Source organism: Wyeomyia smithii, chromosome 2 (genome assembly GCF_029784165.1).
Source record: "Wyeomyia smithii strain HCP4-BCI-WySm-NY-G18 chromosome 2, ASM2978416v1, whole genome shotgun sequence".
NCBI classification, from domain to species: domain Eukaryota; kingdom Metazoa; phylum Arthropoda; class Insecta; order Diptera; family Culicidae; genus Wyeomyia; species Wyeomyia smithii.
The window spans coordinates 213,779,650-213,800,769 of NC_073695.1; the positions used below are offsets into that span (position 1 = coordinate 213,779,650).

At 38.8% G+C, this 21,120-nt stretch overlaps 2 protein-coding genes across 9 annotated transcripts in view; one reads left to right on the forward strand and one right to left on the reverse strand.

Moving 5' to 3' along the window:
• The window catches only part of LOC129725212 (nuclear inhibitor of protein phosphatase 1), a 489,093-nt gene that overhangs the window by 223,088 nt on the left and 244,885 nt on the right, over positions 1 to 21,120 (reverse strand). The window lies entirely within an intron of this gene.
• The window catches only part of LOC129725201 (trehalase), a 59,350-nt gene that overhangs the window by 24,635 nt on the left and 13,595 nt on the right, over positions 1 to 21,120 (forward strand). Inside the window, exon 2 of one of the 8 annotated variants that reach the window (XM_055680741.1) lies at positions 13,016 to 13,051. In XM_055680741.1, the coding sequence (XP_055536716.1) occupies positions 13,016 to 13,051 (36 nt within the window). Of the gene's footprint in view, positions 1 to 849; positions 1,204 to 12,134; positions 12,295 to 13,015; positions 13,052 to 21,120 lie in introns of those variants that run through there. The other 7 variants (XM_055680742.1, XM_055680734.1, XM_055680737.1 and 4 more) reach the window with 7 other exon arrangements.

A 21,120-nucleotide genomic window follows, 5' to 3' on the forward strand; every position in this document is an offset into this window, starting at 1 on the left:
GTTTGGCACGGGACATGAGCGATAGCAACTTCCGATTTGTAATCACCGGTGAATACCTGATTCGGAACGTCCAACGACCAGTGCCAAGGGCAAAAGGAAGTCATCTAGTGGAACGTGTACTAGACTCACGCTTTGAATTAATGATTTTTTTTTTGCTGTTTTCGTGCTGCAAGAGCTCTGAGGTAGTCATTGATAACTAGAACACGAAACTGATAATAATTTCGTGAGGTGTTTTACAGCAATAAAGTTCTCAGCAATGTTTCATTTTTCACAGAATTGATGTTGCAAAATTTCTTACATGAAACGGGTTTCCGTTTACTCGAAAAGCAGTTGAAACAAAAGAAAAAGTATTACTTTTTATTTGTTTTTGTTGGAATCTTACTGTACTTTCAACGATATATACAATAGTTTTATATTTACAGAACTTATAATTTGATTATGATTTCAATTTCTATTAGAAAATCGACTCAAATAAGAATCATCTGCCCTGCCAACAATTTACGCTTACAACTACAGCAGATGCAACTCTCTTCTCATCGGGGCTGGAAAATATATCACCTCATTTCAAGTATCAATTCGGTCAACATTTGCCAATCAATTTATTTTTCGCTAAACAACTACTTCTTTGCCAAACAATTTGCACAGTAGACATACCACTCTTGCCGGTTTGTCTGTGTTTTGTCAGATGCACAAAAACGTGCCTCCGGCATCCCAGCTCGTGCTTGCAGTAACTAATACTTAACCACGAGTACAAAGCATCAAGCCGAATTGTTAGGCCATGTTGTTCTAAAAAATATCCCTCTATCAGATTTTACGCCATCATGGGCAAAAATTATCCCAAGCTTGTCATCAGTGATCAATTGTAGGGCAAGCAGATAGAACTCAAAAAATGGTATAATCAGCCGTAATTTGTGGTCAATTGTTCAATGTGAACGATTCGACGAATTGTGTATATTGGATCAGTTTGTGCCGGACAGTGAAAATATGGACAATATTTTAAGTAGACTGTGTTGTGCTTTTTTTTCGCACAAACTTTTATCACGATAAACTAATTGAAATCATGAACTAATAGCAGCTTTTGGCGAAAATCTCCCGGTGGATTTTGCGTTCCTGCAAACAGTGTAGGCTCTCTCATACAGTGAAAAAAACTCTTCTATCTGGCACAAACAGTGTGGGCAAAATGACTATCAAACTTGGTGAAAGGTAACTAGTATTGTTTTAAGCATGCGTTAAGCAAACTATATGAACGCCACCATTTTGCCGACTTCTGATAACGGCGACTCTCGAGGACAATTGCACTGCATGATTTGCAGTTTTATTATGTTTATCTATTTTTACGCTTCCAGTTTATAAAGCATGAGTGACCTTGGGTATGAACTTTAACAATGCCCAATCTAATTAAGAATTAGATAGCAAACAACAGATAACTGCTATATTTATCACTTTTGAAGGTGACATACTTGCTATTCTGTGTATGTCAGTATGCATAGTTCTGGATAGTTTACATATGTGGAACATTATACAACTTATTACAATGGGTGCTCCCATTGCGTGGTTCAGTTTTACTAATTGGCACTCACAGTTACAATTGGCAGCCTTTTTAGCCGTAGATAATGAATGTGAGCTCGTAAATATAACGCACAGTTGATTGAATACATAATCAAATTATAAAACGCGTGTCTAGGCACGGTTAATACTGCTCAGCACGGTGATGATAAGGTTTGCAGTAAATTATTTAATTATTTTTATATTCAGAGAAACATGAGCTGAGGAAACAGTGTGATCTAGAAAAACAACTTGCTAATATTCACATTATTAACCTAGTTGATGCTAACAGGGTTACATAATACCTAGATATACCGATAAATTACAACCCTTGTAAGTTTGAATACAAAATTGCCACTTGCACTTGCAAATCATTTAGATCAATTACTTTTGCTGACACGGATGTAGCGCTTGCATAACATTGATCAAACTGAAATCGAACTTTTCGTTTTTTTGTGTGATGGTTAAGTTATTCAAATTAGCCGTACCTTTAACAGATCTTTAAAAAAAATAACGAACCATACTTAACATCACCGAAAACGTGATCATGCAGAACCAGTGATAGGCCGATCAAGTTCGCGATCATGAATCAGCGTCTATACGGTTCGGTGATCGCCACACAGTGACGTGAATCACCGGTTTCGTTATCAGCGTGCGGTCCATGCGCGCCCTGTTATTTGCCCGTGTTAATCTAAAACACAACCACTCTGAACTTTGCGGTTCCAAACCGCATTATTTCCCGCCTGTACTATCAGTCAATCAGGATCTACTCGTGCATGAGCAAGTGTCAAACCCTCCGTTGCCACCACTCAAACTCGGTTCGTGAATGTCTTGCTTCTTTTTATCGTTAATCTCGAAGGTCACACTACTGCACTCGAATTCCGCCTTCCGCTCACTTTATCAATTTGCCGTGCACCCGAGCATATTATTCGAGCTGGTGATGCTCTATTGTTGTATCCACTGGCGGCGTCGACGACGGCAGCGACAGCACCATGATGCGATTGGATACATCAACGATCCTACTAAGCCAATACAGGCGGCAGCGGAACACGTTTTTCGATGTGCTCACTGTCAAGTTCATTGAAATTGCGCTACCATGCCAGCAGCCGCTGCTGCTGATAAAAAATCATTCGCCCCAGTGTGGCCGCTTCTGCGGTAGTTCTACTTCCGCCAGTATCGGCTCAGAATCTGCAACCGCTTCGGGGCTGCTTAAGGGAAATGCCAGTGACGGCTGCTCACCACAGCAGCCGCGAAGGACACTCTACGGGCAGGCCATCAAGCCGCAGAATCTATTCAGGTAATGCAGTTTATGCTAACAAGGTAGAAGGCTACTAGGGCAATACAGCAGCCGTGTGTTGGCGTTCACTGTAATGTACTATCAAAATTGCGACGGCGGTTTTGCTTGAAAATTGAACAACAGATATGTAGTCGAGAAAAGTGGCTTTACGGAGCATTCAACCTTACGCACAAGGACATACGCAATAAAATTTGTTTGTTTACTTCGCCTTCACGCGTTGGTTTACAATTGAGTAGCCGAGTACACTACATGTGTAGATATCTGTAACATAGTTTTAGAGGCAGAGAGAGAGATGAGCTCACAATTTTCTTTTCTGGGAAAACTTCATTCATTATTGAAAAATATAATAATCATTTTTAACCAAAAGACTTGTGAATTTGATAAGCTATTAGCGAATAGACATGGATGAATTTTATTCCTTTTTTTGTAACTAGAAGTCCCTAAAACAGTATTTGTCGTGAAAACTGCGAAAACATTTTTAAGGTGGAATCAACTCAAAAATACTCTAAATAGTATTGTTAATTCACGAAACATGGAACAATCACTTGCAACTTGAGTTCAAAAGCAGGATCAGCTCAAAAAATCTTAGCTTAGCTTAGCTTAGCACATATCAATGGTTGCACTCCGTGATTGATCCGAATCAGTAAAATTGCACAGTGAATCAACTGAATGGGGCTGGGAGTGACCGACCATTCTCATTGTACAAGTTTTAGTGACTCAATACTTTGAAGGATCAATAATGACGCCGGCCACGTCCTTGCAATCAGTTGGGAAGAGGGAAAGGATGTAGACGTGACCTTTGCTATTCGGAGACCGTGTTAGCCTCTGCATCTCCACAAAGGTCACAGGGTTTTGTTAGTTGGGAAGGGTAAATTGGATCAGGATTCACCTTGATAAGTGATGCGATCATACATGTACTCTATACTCGTCGCTATTGGACTATTTTTTGCCTTTCTCCTAGAAAGGTATAGCAATCACTTGCAAAACCGAAAGTATAAAAGTGCTCCAAAGGGCCGAAAGGCATATATCACTCGACTCAGCTCGATGAGCTGAGCATTTTCTGTATGTATGTGTGTGTGTGTATGTGTGTGTATGTGCAGATTTTTATTCTCACTCACTTTTCTCAGAGATGGCTGGACCGATTCATGAAATTAATTGCAAATGAAAGGTCTCGTTGTCCCATAAGACCCTATTAAATTTAATTGTAATCGGATTTTTAGTTTAGAGGTTATGGTTCAAAATGTAAAAATCATGAAACATCATTATCTCGAAAACTACACAACCGATTTGAACAAAATTGATTTCAAATGAACGGGCTACCTAAAATACTCTTAACTTTTGAATTTCATGTGGTTCAAAAGTTATATCAAGAAACGTGTTTTGAAAACTACTTAATCTCACTCATGTTTCTCAGAGATGGCTGAACCGATTTTCATAAAATCAGTGTCAAATGGAAGGTCTAGTTGCCCCATAAGACCCTATTGATTTGTTTTTTCAATCAGACTATTACTTTTCCTGTTATGTTTAAAAATGTGAAATCCAGCTATGAAAAGGAACATATTCCGAAGACTACTTGAACTCACTCACTTTTATCAGTGATGGCTGAACCGATTTCTACAAAATTAGTGTCAACTAATAAGTCTAGCTGCCTCGTAACACCCTATTGAATTTTACTGTAATCGGACTGTAACTTCGTCTGTAAAGTACCGAAATGTGAAAATCACGAAACTTCATTATCTCAGAAACTACACAACCGATTTGATCAATATTAATATCAGATGAGCGGGCTAGTTAAGGGTTAACTGATGAATTATGATTGAATACGTGGTTTCAAAGTTTGGCTGCCCTATACGTTCCCATTTCATTTGATTATAATTGAACTTGAGCCATCGTTATGTAATAAATTGTTAATAAAACAACGAAAGACTATTATTTCAAAGACTACATGACTAATTTGAACATAACTAGTGTCATACGAACAAGTCATCTCTCAAACTTACAAATAACAAACTTCATAACAATTTGATATGTGGCTCAAAAGTTATGGAAAGAAAAGAAATTCAAAGGCTATTTAAAACTATACCTGCTGTGATTGATATATGTGGTCTCAACATAATTTAAATGTGGTTTTGTACTATTTGAACGTTCCAAATTCAATGATTCCTTGCGATGTGTTTAAAGTCTGCAAATGCACGACGAATCGGCCATAGGATATAACCAAAGTCAAAAGACAAATCGTTTGAAATGAATGGTTTTATCGAAATGACAAAATCTTCGACTTTTGGCTTCTGTACATCGCCTTAATTCTGAATATATTCATATTGGGTGGTATTCGGTCATTTTCAGCAGATTTTCTGGTTTCAATCTGACACCGGAAATACCCATATTGGGAGGTATTTAGTTATTTTGGTTGTTTTCCAGAAACTAACAGTGGTCGTCTTTAAATTCAAAATGGTGTCAAGGGTCAATGTTTGGTTCCTATGCATCTTACGGAAATATCCATGTTGAGTATTATTTGGTCATTTTCGACTGTTTCCTATAAGTTGCCATTTAGCGATTCAAAATGGTGCCTGAGGTCAATTGTTAGCTCATTGCATCATTCTGGCTCCACAGATACTCATATTGGATGGTATTTGGTTATTTTAGGCTGTTTTTCACTAACCGGAAGTCGCCATCTTGGATTTCAAAATGGTATTTAAAATTATTTCTGGCCTCTGAGCGTCATTCTGGTTGAAGAAACACCCATATTGGGTGTCATTCGATCATTTTCCGCTGTTGGCCAGGAACCGGAAGTCGCCAACCTAGAATCCAAAATGGGGTCTGTGGTCGATTTCAGCAGCTGTGTATCATTTGTTACCACTAAAAACATTCACCTGCCAAATATGGTTCCATTTAGTTGATTAGTTCGCGAGATGTGCAGAAATTTGTGCAGACACATGTGCTTCCATAAGAGGGAGGGGCGTCGAACCATTATGGACATATTTATTACCCTTTAAAACATCCACATGCCAAATTCGGTTTCATTTGCTTGGTTTGTTCTTGAGTTGTGCAGAAATGTATGTTTCATTTGTATCGGACCCCTCCTTTCCAGAAGAGGGAGGGGTCTCAAACTATCATAGGAACATTTATCGGGACCAAAAACCCCTGCATACAAATTTTCACGTCGATCGGTTCGGTAGTTTTTAAGCCTATATGGATCAAACAGCCTGACAGACCGGACTACATTTTTATATGTATAGATTACAACATCAATATTTTGAAAACCTAAAGAGTGAATATACATTTATTGGATTGAAGCGTTCGTGTAAATCTATTTTTACAAATAAAAGTTTAAATGAGAAAGGCTGGGTCGGACCGCTAGGTGGATTAATTTAGGTTTTTTTTTGTTTTTAAAGAGGCTTTGCCTAATTTGGCATTCGCCTCTGATTGGACTATTACCGGTTCATTCTCCGTCCAGTCGGCTGATTAGAGATGCACATTTGGTTTGTTTATATTTGGTACCGGTTTAAACTAGCAGACATCAGAAATGCTGTAGGGACCACGCGCGAGTGTGTGTGTGGTTTAATTCACTAGAGCACAAGACTGCTCAACTTCCCGATTTCAGACCGATTCCAACCAACAAACAACAATACTATGCTACAAGATGTGGTTCTGATTTATACCAATATACCACCGGAAGGCCGTTCGGACCACTCACAAATATATGCCCTAAAGTAATCAAATACAACCGATATTCAAAATATGTAATGATAAAAATGATAATTATTATTAATTATTTAATTAATTAACATATCTAATTCAATGGGATGGTAATACCTATCAAACCTTGCTGTACTGTTTGAGCTATTCTCAAATTGACTAGGAATATTAGACTGAGGGACGGCTTGTTGTTAGATTTGGACAGGTGTAATTTCTTCCATCGTCGTTCTCCAGAGTTTGAAAATCACTAGCACTTCTATAGGGGAACAAAAGAAACTGTGTACTTATCTATTGATAGCACCGAGACCCACGTCGTACCGTGCTGGATCGAAATCCGTACACCTAAGCACATGATAATCTTCGACGGTCAATATAAAATCAAGAAATCACATATTGCTTTAAACTGACATGTTTACTTATAGGTCTACTTATATTTTATCACTATTTTCCAGTAAAATGATTAAAATCACTCCGAAACTGGAAAAAATCATGTTTAAATAGAACATGTTTTGAATCGAAATCCGTACACAGTTTTTTGTCTGAATCAAAACCCGTACACTTTTGAATCGAAATCCGCACACACGCGATATAGACTGGATCAAAGTCCATACAACAATAAATCAAACTCCGTATAGATGAAGAAGTACAAAAATGAACATCTTTTATTTATAATTTATCTTTAAATTACCGAATAAGTATATTTTGAGAATCAACTGGCTCCTAAAGTTTCACACGGTTTTCTAATTTTTGATATCAGCTGAAAGGGTGCAATTTTCGTAGCGTTTCGTAGTAACCGGAACGCCGGAACCTCTCGAAGCTTCCCGGTACGACTTTCCCTTGCGCACCTCAGTCACAGCTCGTTTAAAATTGTTTGCCGTATATTTATACTTGTTTTCTTCTATTATATGCTGAAAACAAGAAGAAAGTTCAACAATATATGCATGATACACACGCTGTACGGATTTCGATTCAAGCAAATAAAAAGAATCAAAATCCGTACGGCAGAGTTTTTGTTGAATAAATACAACTTACACTATTTATTAGAAAATATACAGCTCGAAAATGACAAAGACTTACCTTTTCCATCAATTTTAAAAAGATTCACAGAGTAAAACACTTATATCCCACTTGAAAATCGTTTTTATCTGAAGAACGTTTCCTTAGTAAATTCTCTAACGATACAACGAAATGACAACTGAAACCGATACACTATTGATTTTTTATTTTTAATATTTCTATTTCATGGCCTACTGGCGCATAGTTTAATTTAACAGAAGGCCAACAACTCAACGGATATGTACATGTAACTATCATATGAATTTTTACTTTTTTAATGCTTGAAACTGAAGAAAAACATCACGGTGTACGGATTTCGATACTGTACGGGTTTTGATCCAGCACGGTACAGCAGAGTTTAACCGGGGAAGCAGCACAGCAAGAACGATGATCCTGCTCCATGATCTAAATGTCGGTCCTACCAAGAACTTGGATCTTGGAAAAGGATTGTGAGCCACGCACAAGGCGCTCCGGTATCCGGACAGTCAAGATAGGCAACTATTCCAATTATAACGATAACTGCCGGCTTATGTACAAAACAAAATCGGAAAAACGCGAGAATATAGACACTAAACTTTTTCTCAACCGTTCTTGGTCACAGTTTGCTTCGATCTTCTCAGCTTCTTGAGTAGATGCGGTTTATGCAAAAAAAACATTTTCTGTTCCGCCAGGATCAGCTCAAAAAATTCTGCTAAAAACCCATTCCTGGAATTATTTGAAGTGGCATAGGCGCGTCTCATTTGAAGGGCCAAGCTTCATTATAACCGTGCCTAATAACCAACGTGGTAAAGTGGGATGTGCAGTTTAGAGGTGTACGTATTTTCCAAACGTAACGGTTTAACTCTAAAATAGGCGTGCATTACAGTGACAGATTTGGTTCCGCACAATTCAGCTGTTTGAACAATAAGTCCAACGTTTTTCTCGTTATTCATAACAATTTGTATAATTAAAGAACAATGTATCATGATCGGTACAGTTTAGACTATTTTCATGGTGCATAGATCTTACGTCACATTTTTACCATTGATATTGCATGAAATCATAAACAAATAATATTTATCGAAACAATCAGAAACAATAATTTATAGTAAATTTATCTCATCATAGAAATTGTATCATGTTTTTCTAACAAGAACTTTTCCATGAATTGAACCTACGTGAATTCCTTCGTTATGCAAGGCCAAGTGAAGCGATAACGTCTCTAAAGTAAGCTGTTCCGATCATGATACAAAACAGGCCTTCGCATTTCACCAATATTTCCAACTTTAAAGCAGTTATTTTGCACAAGGAGTGTTTCTACATGGAATAAACATGTTATTGAAGCATTTTCCTGAAAAATATACTCAAAAATGTATCATATTTTTTATTTTTCAAGAATAGGTTATGAAACTTTCTGAACATCATCAGAAGCAACTGTACTGGTAAATATTTGAAATAACTTTCCGTTAAAAAGTGGAAATAAATCTCGCATATGAAAAACTGTTCCGATCATTTCGTACTGGTCCGATCACGATACAACACCCTATAACAAGAAGCGGAATTAAATTTATTGACACAGTTTGCAATTTGTACTTGGAAGTCTGTTAGCGCCCCAATTTAGTAATGACAAATAGAATTATCTGTAATTGATCTTCAGTATGCTACTAAACTTTTCATTAGAATTTATTTCTCTTCCATGTTATGTCGAGTAGTGTGGTCCCCGTGGTCCTGTGGTTAGCGATGTCGATCGGCTAGCTCTCCCACACGGTTGTGATATTGGATTCGATTCCCGATCATGTCGAGGATCCTTTCGAGCTAGAAATTTCCTCGACTCAGCACTGGGGCACGGTGTATCGTTGTACTTATCCTAGAACATACAAAATGTGCCAAAAACAATATCGATAACGAATTCTCTTAACTAATATGTTTGATTGGGACCGCTATTAGTCCCAGAAGCTAGCGTGCAATATTGTAGTTATATCGAGTACAAGACAATTCTAGCTATTATATGATTGCCACTTTGCAGTATAGTGAAAGTAGAGGTTCGAGTTATCAAATAAAACAAAAAAAAAATAACCGAACTACTCCAATAACCTTTATAACATAAAACTAAGTCAATATCTGAAGCTAGTCTCATAACAATACCTGTTACAAAGCCTTTCGTGTGAAGCAGCCATTAAAATACATCCAGGTCCAGCCATTTAAATACATCCATTTCAAATAGATCCAGGTTTTGACAAATGAGATTGGTCACAAATTTGGCCAATGAATCATTTTTGCTGACAAAGTAATATTATTCATTGAATAATACAAAATAAAAATATAGATGTTTTTTTCTTGCACGCCTTGCGTTGTACAATGAAATCAACCATGCGCCCTCTCTCATTTTTAATTAGATGGGGGCGCCTCACTCATCAAGAAACTCGATCCAAGAATCTTTGGATTATGCATTTTTCAACACATCTTCGGAAACATGTATTTTTTAATATTCTCTCGGTATAAGTTTATAATTGCTATAAAAATAAAAATGAAGATCAATTAATGGAGCATCTGAACAAAAAAATTTGGAATATTTATAATTTCAAATGCTCTTACCCACGTGTTTTTATAGCTAATTTTATGTGAATTTATTTGTTCATCAATCATTCGTATTTTCTATATTATAGTATTTCAATTTTACCATATTTTGTATAAAAAAGTTAAATTTATAAAATAAAAATTAACAATGCAAAGTTTGTTAATTACACCATGCCATTATACAAAGTTTCTTTAGATCCTAAGACGATACAAATGAACTGACAAGATAAAACAACTGGAACATCTGAAAGAACCGGATAACAATACAACTCTTACATTTCATATAAAACTAGTACTTTTGACTTTGGCTGTTCCCAGGCCCATATTTAAGAGGGGGGGGGGCGAAGGGGGTAAATGCCCCGGGCCTTCCGACACAAGGGGCCCCTAGCCTCTTTTTGCTCGTGACCTTCCAGCGAAGCGTCAAATCATTTCAAAATTTAAAATTTTCTTACCTCTCATTTTTTAAGAAAAGAGGGCCTCACGAAAATATCTGCCCCGGGCCTCCCAGCACTTAAATCCGACCCTGGTTGATCCGAAACAACTTTATTATAGCAAACGTAGTTTGTTTTAAAACTAGAAATTTGATTTGATTACAAAGTTTCCCAGCCAGGAGAATTCTTCTATCTGGTAACCTCTCAACTGGACTAATCAGCCAGACATCGTATGTTCGAAACCTGGCTCTGGAGAGACTGTTAGTGTCAGTTGGCCGGGAAGTCTGTGTATAATAAACAGAGGGTCAAGTTTCAATAGCGGAGTTTAGCTCAAAGGCTTTGCTTGGATTGTATCTGGTAGTCATTATTATATTTCACACGATATGGCGCTACATCCCAATATCGTTTATTTGAAATAAAATCTCGCCTAGATCTAAGTCGAAACAGAAGTTGACAAACAGAAATCAGTTTTGCCAGAGCCTCTCGAAAGATATTCCTCAACAAAGAATTTATTGTTCTGCAATTGATATTGTTCCTTTAGTGCTTATCAGTCAATAAATATACCAGTATCAATCACTGGAGAATAAGCACACTTCAATCCCATTCTCTCTCGCATTAGAAAACAATCGTAATCATCAATCGTCCTTCGATACGAGCAGTATAACAGTTTGAATTTCTTTTGTTATCTTCAAAGGTTAATCAGTATTGAAAGATTCAGACAAGCAATCGATTTTCACACGATAATGTACTTCTATCAAAAATGTCCCCTAGGATCACGTACGGTCAATAAACTAGAAATAGACTTTTCAGCTACCGTAATGCAAGTTGCTTCGGTACACTCACGTCTCGTTCACAGGGTACTAGCGCACGTGAGGGTGTAGTAGACATAAAAGCTTTTCATAACAATATCGTGTCTCGGAGAAGGGGGTGCCGATTGACAAACATTTAGAAAAAAATTAAACAACTTCATAACCGAAGTGATCTTCCCGAATAAATAATCATTAATGGCCATATTATCAGATCATTTGACTCCTCAGAAGTGTATATTTTGAAGCATGAGACGGCCACAACCGCATACCTTGTATTAAGCCTGCTAGAGCAAAAATCCCATCTGGTCTAGCGCATTTTGATTGACGGATTAGCAATTTTCCAGTGAGACCGTTCGAAACGAAAAACCACCCCGGTTGTGGTTGGCTGTCTAACTGCTGTACTACAGGATACAGATAATTGAAACTGGCACGATGTTTGCAGTGAGGGATGCAATAAGAAAAAAAAATTCCGTCACTTAGGTCAAATCCCTCTTCGGAAGGAGTTTCAACACAATGGCTAGTATAGTTTATTGATAATTAGCCTTTAAAATGTATTCAATGTGCAAAAAAAAAATATTTTTTTCATAAACTATCTACGGTGACTGCCGTCCAACAGCGACACTTTATCATTCGCGCAAGTTTATCACCCCTTCGGTGCGCGGCGCACTCAATCCCCGCCGGCCACCCACCCCACAATCAGCCGGCACTGACAAAGCGTTTCCTCTTTATAAAAGTTGAACGTATAATTTTCGCCAAATTCACTCACCTGCCTTACGTGTGGCAGAAAGGATCACGCCGCCGCCGGTGCCGTACGGGTGTCGGATCTATTATTATTGATAATATCGTAGGTGTTTGATTGCGAGTGTGTTGATTGAAAGCCGTCGGAACGTGAATTGCTTGTGTACGATATAATTACTCAATTCATTAAGGGATACAATAGAACAATTCATCGCGGTTGGTGTATGTGCTCGTGTGTACAACGGAACGGAAGTACCGGATGACGTACAGACTGTTTGCTGTTATGAACTGCGAAATCTAGCGTAGCTGCTGATATAAATCGTCTGCGTTATCATCGCCAGTTGTACTGATTGTAGAATGCAACTAAATAGTTATTTGTGCCATTACGAGAAGTGTCACAGTTACTGAGAAATGATTGTTTGAATGTGATGGAAAATAATTTATTAGCACAAACGAAACAATTAATCCGTAGTTACCCGAATGATATGCATTATGTGTTTAAACAGCCTTGGATTCCGTAGAAATGTAGACCCAAATTTTACTTGCCGATGAAATATTCCCAATAATTCCATTTATTGTATCAGCTGTGAATAGTTGAACACGCAGTTTTTCTGAATTAAAATAACACAGATACTCCATACTACACATTAATAATTTTAAATAATCGAAAGTAATCTCAAATATCGCTTACTGATATATGTATATAAACTGTCGGAAACCATCAACAATGTGAATCTCTCTTTGATCTGCGCCCATATCACAGTTGCATCCCATTTTCAAACTCATCAAATTTCGTATGGCAGTCTAAAATCTATCGTTACGTGTAATAATTAAAATTTTACTTTCTTCTTCTTTCCTTTTTTGCTGAACATTCAATATTACAGCACATTGAGTGATACAGAACGCAGCACTACGAACCGGTAAGAAATTCCCAGATCTCGATATTAGCTGAATAAAAAATCCCGCTCCCTTTAGCCGCAAATAGGCTATAAATAATCCAACATCACTACACATCAAACGAGGTCGACAACATTCGGGGTACTTTTTTATGTGTCTCTCGAATACTAGGGGAAAGTAGGTAAAGACGGACACTGCGGGTAAGATGGACACTTTTAATATTTCACAAACTAGAATGTATTATGATAGTTGAGTGATGCGAATACCTTATTTATAGTGTGTTAATGCTTTTGAGTTGCATTATCGGTTTTCAGCAAGCATACTGTCAAATTTGTAAGTAAAACAAAGAATATTTTCGTGAACGCGCAATTTGATGTAATTTTTATTCCACGGAAAATAGTGAAAAACTCGTGAAACTTACGTGTTTTCATTTGTTCACAATAGTGAAGTGATTAATTAGTCTTTCCTTGGTTTACTAGTGGAAATCCAGCAGATTTTCATGTTCCGATGAAGAGCTACGATCGTTTGAAAAATTTACAACCAGGTCGGGCAAGACGGACACACTAAGGTAGGTAAAGATGGACACACGGATTTTCCAAGAATTTTCACATAGAGCATCTGTTGTGTACTACAGATGTTCACAAAGTACACCCGCGAGAGAAACCAGCAGATATTAATCACTCAGCAGTTAGAACAGGTCATAAAGGCGGAGAATTTTCGCCTTCATCGAAACCCATCCTCTCAAACTGTTCACGTGATGTATAGATGGACTCTAATAACGTAGAGTAATGTATGGCCATCACTTAACACATAAGTCAAAAGAATACTTAACGTACTACATCTTTTTTGTGAGTGTCCACCTTTACCTTCGTAGTGTCCATCTTACCCACCCTAAGTGTCCGTCTTTCCCAACCATGACAAAAAACAGCAATTTGTAGTCTTATTTCTGAAGACCCAAAACACATAAAACTTGGAGGAAGTTCACTAAAACCAAAAATGATTATGAAAACAAATGACCTTAAGTTTCAATTTGTATGACTACTGCGATCTAAATAGCAATAACTAAGTAACTATTTAGATAAAACCTTAGGGTGTCCGTCTTTACCTACTTTCCCCTACATAGCAATTGGTTGGGAAAACCCACGCCACAGCACTACTTTGTACTAAAGTTTTGGGAACCCCACCGCTTCGGAAATTGCATTTAATCCGTTTCAGATATTATCCTTTCTTCTGCAACATTCAACCGAAATTATCTGGCCGTTTATTCTGAGGGGTATACAATCATTTCGCATTCAGTCAAAGAGTGATTGAAATTTACGTGTAAATTTTTCTCAAAAAGACTTCGGCTTAGAGGTTCTACAGTCGTTGAATATTTAGCCAACATTAACGTTAAGATCAAAGCTTTAAATTTAAATCATGATCGTAGAATGATAATTCATGAAAATTGGCCATTTGTCAAACGACATTTTATTTTTAGTATGCTGATAAGAGCTGTTCACTGTTATCAATTGAACTTGCACCAGCGTCAACTAGCATGATGGATTGGTGAGCAAAATGCCAAATATCAGTGAATAATTTATTGAGGTATCAAACGCAAATACGGTAATAACTGGTTGGCGGTGTCGAGTTGCCGGCTGTAATACAGTCGTTTCATCGTAAAAGTGCAACGATTCAGTTCAGGCTAATTTTTTTAGGCTAGCTTACCCGAAAAGTTTCTTATTATCACAAATTTGAGTAAATGTAATATTGAAAACAATTTTAAGTACAGGCCCCATTCGATTTTTGCAACACGTCCAAATTTTTTAAGTTGCCAAAATCGAACCACCGAACCAAACGAACGGTTCTTTACATCATATATTTTCTTTTGTAAAGTGGCCTATGATAACTTTTAGGCTCTAGATTTGGCCACTAATGGACTTGTTTTTGGGTTTCAAGTCGTTATAGGTGTCGTTTAATGGATTTTGGTTCAATCATCTCGGAGTATCCGGAACACAACTGGAATAGGTACGCATGTGGCTTATAGCGACCCAGATGCTTTATATGACCCTTGATGTAATTAGAGGTATGGTACGGCTCTAAGCACTGCTTTGATCATGGCCATAACATGCTCCGGCTATATATCCGGAACCAGTTGACCGATTCCGGCCATCCTCCTCGGCAACATGAAGGATTATGATACCTTTCTTTTGGCGGTTATTGAACCTCAATTTGTTGACAGAAAAATCGAGAAACTAAAACATGTGAATGAAAAACCGTGCGTTTTTGGCACATGTGCTAAAATCGAACAGTGCTAAAATCGAACCGTGCCAAAAACGAAACGTGCCACAATCGAACGGGGTCTGTAAATGTAACATAGTAATATTGAGCTGAGCTGAATGATTCTGCGATGAGATATGAGATTGATTGATATGACCTCTGGAATTGGTCTTCGTATACGTATTACGTACCCCAGATGGTCTCGAAGAACGATGCTGGCCTAACAAGCCAGTCGTCGGAGGTTCGAGTCTTGGCCCGGGAGAGACTGTCAGTGTCAGTAAAATTGTAGCGCTAGCCCCGCAATTTTCCTGTACACTGAATGGTCGGCTGCGAAGTCTGTGTATAAATAAACAGAAGTTCGAGTTTTGTATTGGAATGTAGCACCAACACGCAAAAGTTGGATGGTGCGTAACCAGTACAAAATTGTACGTTTTTAGCGCAATTGTTGATGTAATTCGGAACCAGTACAATGATTGCGTATTTTTAGTTTAAAATAGTTTATTTGACACGGCACGATACAAATTATGTTTAACTGAGCCAAGTACATGTTTTTTTAATTCTAAGTTAGCAGGGAAAAGAGGGAGGCACATTTTTTATATCTCGCGGCCGACTACGAGCTAGTGGGGATTTAAGGTGAGATGAGGGGAGTTACAATTTTGATTTTAACTATATTGAGTTACAGAATTCATTTATTTGTACATGGCTAAGCAGTGATTCCATTTGAGCAGTTTTGGTCTGAGGTGTCTGCGTGAACATGAAGGAGCCGAGTCTTCGTTTCAGTGTCTCCACCATGGTGTATCATTTTCATTCATTTTATGACGGGAATTGTGATATAGCAAATAGATAAAAAAAATCTAATTTTAATTCCAGCGTTTTTTATAAACCCGTATAGCTCTGTCATGTACTGGAGATCACCGCTCCCCAGAATGTCTCTAACGGGTACGCTCGGTTGTTTTCCTCGGGCCCGAAGGGAATCTATAAGCAGTGATTACTGTCTAAAAGCCCTATACGAAAGAGATGCGTGTTTAACGTGTAGTGATTGGACATAAGTCTGGACATCACGCGAATGAAGTCCCGACCTACTTCCAACCCCTTGAACCATGCTTTCGTCGATACCTTAGGAAAAATGGAATTTAGCCACCGTCCCAGTTCATCTGAGTTCCATGATAATTGCCAACTGTTGAGTGTTCTCTGACGCAAAATGCTATAAAATTCATCATAAGCAATTGGTCTTACATAAATATCGCCATCAGTAGCACCCACCTAAGCTAAAGCGTCAGCCTTTTCATTGCCCGGAATGGAACAATGAGAAGGGACCCACGCTAAGGTAACCCGGTAATTTTTATCTGTTAAAGCACTTAAAAACCGCCGTATTTTCCCCAGGAAATACGGGGTGTGCTTCACAGTCTTCATCGATCGCAGAGCCTCAATGGCACTGAGACTGTCTGTGAAGATGAAGTAGTGGTCTATGGGCAGGGTTTCGATGATCCCAAGAGAGTACTGAATAGCAGCCCCAAGCAGCAAAATTTGTTTCGATTATGAACTTTGTACATCACAGCAACAAATTCTTATGCGAAATTAAGTTGCAGTTACATCTCAGTTTCATATACAATGACAAAAAAGCGCAGGAGGTGGAGCCAATTGCAACATTTTCGTTGTTTCAACACAAGTTTCAAGAATGAAACCGCAATGTGTATGAACTAATGCATGAAATTTGATAACAACATGGTAAATGCTGCATGGTGAAATTTCAGCTACGAAGATGCATCGTAGCAGCAACTAGGGCGCAATAGAAACTTCATGGCGTTGTGGGTAGATTGTAAAATGGCAAATGGTCAGAATGGAAAGAGATTGTTTGTATAGCGATTTATCTTTGATTATTTCCAGAAATTTGAGGATTCATCTCCAGTTATCAATTTCTATTCACTTTTCTCGTTTGTACTATTTACGTCGTTTGCTGTAGAAACACTTGCAAGTCCATGGCTTAGTTTTAAATATTGCTTCCCTTAACATGCTAATGGTCATTACCAGTTTTAATTTTGCTTCTTCAATTCACCTCAGCGTGATAATGAAATTCAAAGCAATTTATCACATTTCGTTTTAGAGACCCACACTTTTTGGACGACTTCTAGTCTAAGTACCCAAAAGGTACAACGCAGTAAATAACCTCATCTCAAAAACAAATACAAGGCGAACAATCGAGCAAAAGTTGCTGTTACATGGCTTCAGCACATGACAGCAACTTTTAGAAGTATTTTTGTGTGTTTGTTTTTTGTATCTCGCAAGCATCACGTTGGCAACCTATATGCTCCACCCACTAGATCTATTCAGTGAAGGTTAGGTTTTCAAATGCCGTTTACACGTTTCAACAACAAATCCAACCTCGCGAATTACGTTGTTGGTGTGAGGATTTTTGAATCAGCGATGCAACTTTAGTTGTTGCTTGTTTCTTTACAATTTCATCGTAGTAACAAAAATTGTTTCTTAAAACCTCGGAATTTCATTAGTGCAACAAATGATCACAATTTATTTTTTTATTATGTTTCAATTGTTGCTTGGGGCAAGTTCTGCGACATACACGGAAGCAGGAGCATCGAGTTTGTAGGAGGCGGTAAAATTTTCGTGGAAAACACCGAAGCCAGTGGACTCATCTAGATTAGATCCGTCAGTATAAAACATTTTATCACAACTCACATGTTTAAACTTATTTGAAAAAAAACATAGGGATCTCTTGTGGGCGCCATTGATCCGGGATACCAATAATGTCTCCTTTCATGGTGGTGTCGAAGAATATAGCATTGTTAGAAGTATCTAAAGGTGCGACATTGAAGGGAACGTATGAAGAAGGGTTAATATCTTGAGCCATGTAGTCAAAATATAAAGTCATGAATTTAGTTTGGGATTGAAGGTCGACCAACCTCTCGAAATTTTCAATTACTAATGTGTTCATGACCGTACATCGAATTAGTAACCGGTAAGAGAGATTCCAAAAACGATGTTTCAACGGAAGAATACCCGCTAGCACTTCAAGACTCATCGTATGGGTCGACTGCATGCAACCCAAGGCAATACGCAAACAACGATATTGTATTCTCTCTAATTTTATAATGTGCGTGTTCGTGGCGGAGCGAAAGCAGAAACAGCCGTACTCAAGAACTGACAATATCGTTGTTTGGTATAACCTTAGAAGGTCTCCTGGGTGAGCACCCCACCAAGTTCCGGTAATCGTACGAAGAAAATTAATCCTCTGTTGGCATTTTTGTGTCAGATACCTAATATGATAAGCCCAGGTGCATTTAGAGTCGAACCAGACCCCGAGATATTTAGCGACTAAAACCTGAGAGATCGTTTTACCCGTTAGTAGGAGCTGCAGCTGAGCTGGGTTATGCTTCCTAGAAAAAACGACCAGCTCAGTTGTCTCCGGAGAGAATTCGATACCCAGCTTAAGAGCCCATTCAGACAAATTGTCTAAGGTATCTTGCAATGGTCCTTGCAGATCGCTAGCCTCGCTACCAGTAATGGATACAACGCTATCGTCTGCAAGTTGCCTTAGCGTGCATGAATTTGCAAGACATTCATCAATATCATTGACGTAAAAATTATATAAGAGAGGACTTAAACATGAGCCCTGGGGGAGGCCCATGTAACTAATTCGGAAAGTTGTCGAATCGCCATGTGAGAAATACATATGCTTTTCTGACAACAAATTGAGCAAAAAGTTATTCAAATTTGGTGAAAGTCCCTGCGAATGAAGTTTCGCGCTTAAAACTTCTACAGAGACAGAGTCAAAAGCCCCCTTAATATCCATGAACGCAGAAGCCATTTGCTCTTTTCGAGCAAAGGCTAGTTGAATTTCAGTAGAAAGCAACGCTAGGCAATCGTTCGTCCCTTTGCCCCGGCGAAAGCCAAATTGAGTATCTGAAAGTAACCCGTTTGTTTCGACCCATTTGTCTAACCGTAAGAGGATCATTTTCTCCATTAATTTCCGGAGGCAAGAGAGCATCGCAATCGGCCTATATGAACTGTGATCAGAGGCAGGTTTCCCGGGTTTCCGAATAGCAATGACTTTTACCTCCCTCAAGTCATGCGGAACAATATTAAGCTCAAGAAACTTGTTGAACAAATTTAACAAGCGTCTTTTTGCAGAGTCGGGTAGATTCTTCAACAGGTTGAATTTTATTCTATCTAACCCTGGAGCCTTATTGTTGCACGAGAGGAGAGCCATTGAAAATTCCAACATCGAAAATGGAGGCTCTTCCGTAGTTACTAATAACGCGTCGCGAAAGGTTTTCTGTTCCGGTACAGAGTCCGGACAGACCTTTTTGGCAAAATCAAGTATCCAGCGATCTGAATACTCTTCACTTTCATTCGAAACGTCACGGTTCCGCATGCGCCTGGCGGTATCCCAAAGAGTGCTCATCGCTGTTTCCCTCGACAACGCGTTTACGAACCGCCGCCAGTACCCGCGTTTTTTCGCCTTTACTAAGCTCTTCATCTGCCTGCCCAGTGCCTCGTACTTTCGAAGCAGGTTGACAGTGCCGTACTCCTGGTAGTCCTTATACGCCGCGGACCTTCGCGCGTACAGCTCAGAGCACTCTTTGTCCCACCATTTGTTGGGAGGGCGCTGTCTAATCGTTACCCCGGGTATCGGTTTCGTCTGAGCTTGAGTCGCGGCGTCGATCATCAAGCCAGCTAAGAACGCGTGTTCTTCCTCCGGAGGAAGTTCCTCGCGAGTCTCGATAGATTACGCTATAATAGACTCATAACACTTCCAATCAATATTACGTATAAGGTCGTAGGAAATATTGATTGGGTTCGGGGGAGTTGAACCATTAGCAATTGATATAACGATTGGAAGATGATCACTACCGTGGGGATCGTTGATTACTTTCCACTGGCAATCTAACGCTAGTGATGTCGAGCAGAGGGATAGGTCAAGCACGCTTTCACGTGCTGGAGGATTAGGTACACGTGCCGCTTCCCCAGTATTCAAAACTGTCATGTTGAAGTCGTCGATCAAGTTACAGATTAAAGAAGATCGGTTGTCGTCGTACAGCGACCCCCATAGCGAGCAGTGAGAGTTAAAATCTCCCAAAATCAAAAAAGGTGCGGGAAGCAATTCTGCTATGTCAATAAGTTGCTTCTGTTCAATCCGCGCGGATGGGGGAATATATAACGAAACAAGGCAAAGGTCTTTTCCATTCATATTCGTTTGAATGGCAACAACTTCAATATTCGAGATCGAGGGGAGCTCGATTCTAAAAAAAGAATAGCACTTTTTGATCCCTAAAAGTACCCCTTCACCGTGTGAGTCTCGATCTCGACGAATGATGTCATTTGAATTGAGAAAAGTTTCACAGAGCGCGAACGCATCACAATTGTATGTGTTTATCAAATGTGATAATAAATCGAATTTGGGGATTATACTTCTGCAGTTCCACTGTAACACAGTGACAAAATTTCTAACCTCTTTCGACGTATTAGTCATCGAAAGATACGATAGCTGAAATTAGGGGCCAAGTTGCTGTGAGTTGCTTCAAATAGGTTTTCACTGTATGGAGAAGGGCAAGAAGAATGTTTTGAAGGGGGTCTGGTATGTTGAATGTTTTAAATACCCAGTCCACAATATCAGAGAATTTTATGAACCCTGTTTCTTCTTATGTCTTCTGATCGAGAAATGGGTGCACGAGGGGTTTTTGGTGCCCCAGGAAGCGGTGGGTACTCCTGGTTTGATTTGAAATTAAAACCGGGGGGTACTTGCTTCGGTTTTTTTTTTCACCGCTTCCTTTTTGTGTTGTCTTATTGGTCATTCCGCTAGGGGTTATCTTACGACCTT